At 34.0% G+C, this 3829-nt stretch overlaps 1 protein-coding gene across 1 annotated transcript in view; it reads right to left on the bottom strand.

Annotated features, from left to right (window-relative positions):
- Window positions 1-959: 959 nt before the first annotated feature.
- LOC106467347 (uridine-cytidine kinase 2-like) overlaps window positions 960-3829 on the bottom strand; it is a 43118-nt gene continuing 40248 nt past the window's right edge. The window contains exon 8 of the mRNA XM_022395510.1: window positions 960-1867. Within this exon, the coding sequence (XP_022251218.1) occupies window positions 1728-1867 (140 nt within the window). The 3' untranslated portion in view covers window positions 960-1727. The remainder of the gene's footprint in view (window positions 1868-3829) is intronic.

The raw sequence follows: 3829 nt of genomic DNA, 5'->3' as shown, positions 1-3829 counted from the left end.
CCTATACCATGATTCTTTAACTACGTTTTAAGTGGGTCAGATTGGGTAAAGTTGGGAGTAGCGGACCAGAAGTATTTTACTCTGCATACTGTTAAGCAACGTGGTAGATATTATATAAAGTAACATTAGTATATATTGAGAGGAAAGGCGTTGCATTTCGAGATCTAAATATATATATTTCTTCATCACAAATTCATTTACGATGCTAGTATTTTTCCTTTGTTTATTTTAGTTGTTTTTTTATAATTTTTGTCGACTGTCGGCGGACCACTTGTTTTTGTTTTTTTTTCGCGAGCTGTCATTTTGACCTATTTCACCCTCTGAGCATTTATTCTGTATTTAACTTTTATAAAATCCCACTATCTGTTCATCATAATTGCAGTAGCTGAGGTCTAGATGATGTCATTTAACAAGATTGAGCTTAGCTATTAAATAACTGATTCATTATGTTATATTGATGACGTAATAATTTATTAACTACTGTGTAAAATCCGCGATCAACTATTCTCCTGATATCGCGAAAGCTTAACATAGACTTTACTGATATCATCTCACACTAGAATAAGTTACACGTATTTCTCCCTATTATAATCAAACTTTATTTTATGAAATCGTAGAGGAGCGCTTTTGTTGTTTTTTTGTTGGTGTTGTTAAGCACAATGGGCTATCTGTGTGTTGCCCACCACGGGTATCGAAATCCACTTTTGAGTATTGTAAGCCCTTAAACTTAAACTGAACCACTGGACGGCTAGAAGAACGTAATTGTAAATTTGTTATTTTCATGTAATAGATTAATTCTACAATTCACAATCAATGACTGAAAGCTTTAAGCTTTAAAGAAATAAAAAATACGTCATTTTTAGTTACAGCTATAAGTAAGAATTATTCGAAATACACCCGTGTACAGTTAGACGCATATGATTGTTATTTGATTATCTTATTATTGCCAGTGCTTGATATTGTATAGCAAGATAATATTGAAGATATGACACGGAAGACATACATGCTCTCGTGAAGATCTTAATTTTAGGCTATGACACAATGTCGACAATTATATTATTTAGATTTCAATAATGAACACTTTTCTACTTTATGCATGATTAAAATAATCAGATATTTATCAACTAAAATTCGAAAGTGTTCTTCGCTACATGAGATAGTAAATTGCATGGATCTCAATATTGTTTTGAGAAACGACTATAACATAAAGATATTTTTTTTAGTAATTTTCCCTTTTTCACACACACATAAGCTAAATATCAACTTCACGAGCTATATATATTTTTAATTTCGATCAAAAATACCATTAAAAATTGCAGCTCTCGGGGATATACAACATCGAAACTACTATAAGTTTCTTAGGATAAATACAAAATATTTAAGACATTTGTATCTTAATTATAACTAATTATAAGCAACAGTACATACGGTGAAAGCTAAACCTAGCACCAATAATATTAAATATATATATATATTTAAAGGTGCAATGACGTTAATCATCAAAGACTAACGTAAAGCGTGTAAAACTACATCTTTAAACTACAATAACTGTATCTAACCGGTGATTTTTATAATTTCACAAATTTTTCATTGCAAATATAATTATCTACTGAAAGTGATCTGTTTTTCTTAATATAAGTTCACAATATGTCAAACCTTTGTCCCTGTCACCTCGTAATATATAACATAATTTGAGAAAGAAAGACCACCCTTAAAATATAAATATGTTAATGAGGTCGAGTCACTTGAGAGTCAGAGTAGTGGCGCGATCTAGCGATCCTTCTGTCATGACTTATTCCTTGAATCTGAAATCGAGAGTGACTCTGAAGAAGGTCGCGAATAGTTTGAACAATCAAATCGATGGCCACTAAAAGAAAGAAAACAAGTTATCATGTACAAACGTAATTAAAAAACCACCTAGTCGATTTACTACGTTACTATACTTGATATTGCTGTTACCTTTAAATACCTGAGAAAAAAATACAGTTTATGATAGCTATAAGGTACTGGTTCGTAAGATAGTAACATACTAACAGAAGTCTGCTTCGCTAATATAACCATTAACAAGTCATTGTAACAATAGAATATTGAAGGTACTGCTTAATAATCCTTTTTATAGCTGTCTAAAAACATGCAATAGTAACTATTTTAATTATTTACCACACCGTATAATTATAACAACTCTCTAAGAAAAGTGTGAAAAAATTGGGTGGCGCAGTAATTTTTTCCACCACTTTAAGTTATATCACGGAATTGTTGGAATTATAAAGTCTTTGGTTAGCGATTAAGATACGTGATTTTAGAACATCATAATTATTTCAAATATCATGGCAATAATTATAATCACGTAATAACGAACTAATGTTTTGTTTTTGTTTTTTACACACGATGTGTTTAACCTGACTAAAACCTTTAATTAATATCCACTTTCATTAAGTATTTGTGAAATAGTTAATTGCAATTTCAAGTAGTACAATCAGAAGTGGCTTTATAAACTTTGAATCATTATAGTTTATCTTTACTTGCTTGCACTTCAGTACAGGACAAGTACAATAAAACTGCAGTCATGAAATGGTCGCACAAGATGATGTCGGACTATGCTTAATGTATGTAAGACCCTCTACAACAAACTCGAGACATCTTTATTATCTGTTCTTAGTATATTGCCTGAAACACATTTTCACATTTTATTTGATAAGAAAATGGTTTGCAATTATTTTCTACTCACTACATTTCACACTCAAGGTCTCAGATTCCCTTAGCAAGTCCATATTACCTGTAAGAAAATGGTCTGCAATTGTTTTCTGCTTATTACATTTCCCACTCAAGGCCTCAGCTTCCCTTAGCAAGTCCATTAGGTCTCTCACAAGGTCAAGCTGATCCTTATGTTCAAAGTACTTTACAGCAGTTATCAGACCTTGTCTAGTATCTCTTAGTGAGGTAGGAGATTAAGAGGCCTCCTCCTCCTATGTTGCACTAAGGTCGACAGCATAAAACTAGTAGGAAGGTGGGGCACTCTCCTTCCTGTTCATCCTTACCAGGTCCAGGAAGGCATCAACGTTTAGGATCTCACAAGCATCCACATCATGGTCCACTTTAGTTGTAGACATGGTCTCAGTTCACTAGTTTTCACTTAAATTTCTGTTTGCTTTCAGATACTGCTGTCACATCTGCAGATGTTGCCTCCCCATAAGCATTGTGCTGCTCATTGAAGAAATGTAGCCACCTTTTGCTATATTAAAGGTATGCATTGACATTCATGACATGTCATCACTGAGAGTGATCCCTTTAGATTTGACATCACAGAACCACAGGTACAGGGACTTTTCTAACTCCGCATATTTGATATTACACACACTAGACTCAATAGGTAGACTAAGCTAGAGCTTGCTTTGCTTCAATATTTCTGACACTATGTTACGGTCTATAGTAGCATTCCAGCTCTCACTAAACACGACCACTAAATGCAACAAAGTAGTACTTTGCTTTTTGAGGTATTTCTTTCTTACACGCGTTTATGATTCCAACACGATGACGTTTCTGTACAGGTTTTGAGACGACTGGTATACTGCCATGTATAAATCAAACTAAGGACTAATTTGCGATTGAAAATACCCTGCTTTCATAGAACTCTATCGACATCAAAGCTTACATATAAACGTAATATGTGACACGCCTCACCACGGGGCATACCGTTGTCGGTAAACCAATTTATGTTGAAATATGCAGAATTATTAAGTAATCTTATTTTCGGACGGCCCGGCATGGCCAGGTGGCTAGGGCGCTCGACTCGCAATCTGAGGGTCGCGGGTTCGAATCCCTGTCCCAC

Source organism: Limulus polyphemus, unplaced genomic scaffold, assembly GCF_000517525.1.
Source record: "Limulus polyphemus unplaced genomic scaffold, Limulus_polyphemus-2.1.2 Scaffold2579, whole genome shotgun sequence".
Taxonomy (NCBI): Eukaryota; Metazoa; Arthropoda; class Merostomata; order Xiphosura; family Limulidae; genus Limulus; species Limulus polyphemus.
Note: the sequence above shows the minus strand (reverse complement) of the source record. Positions and strands in the feature narration are given on the sequence as shown.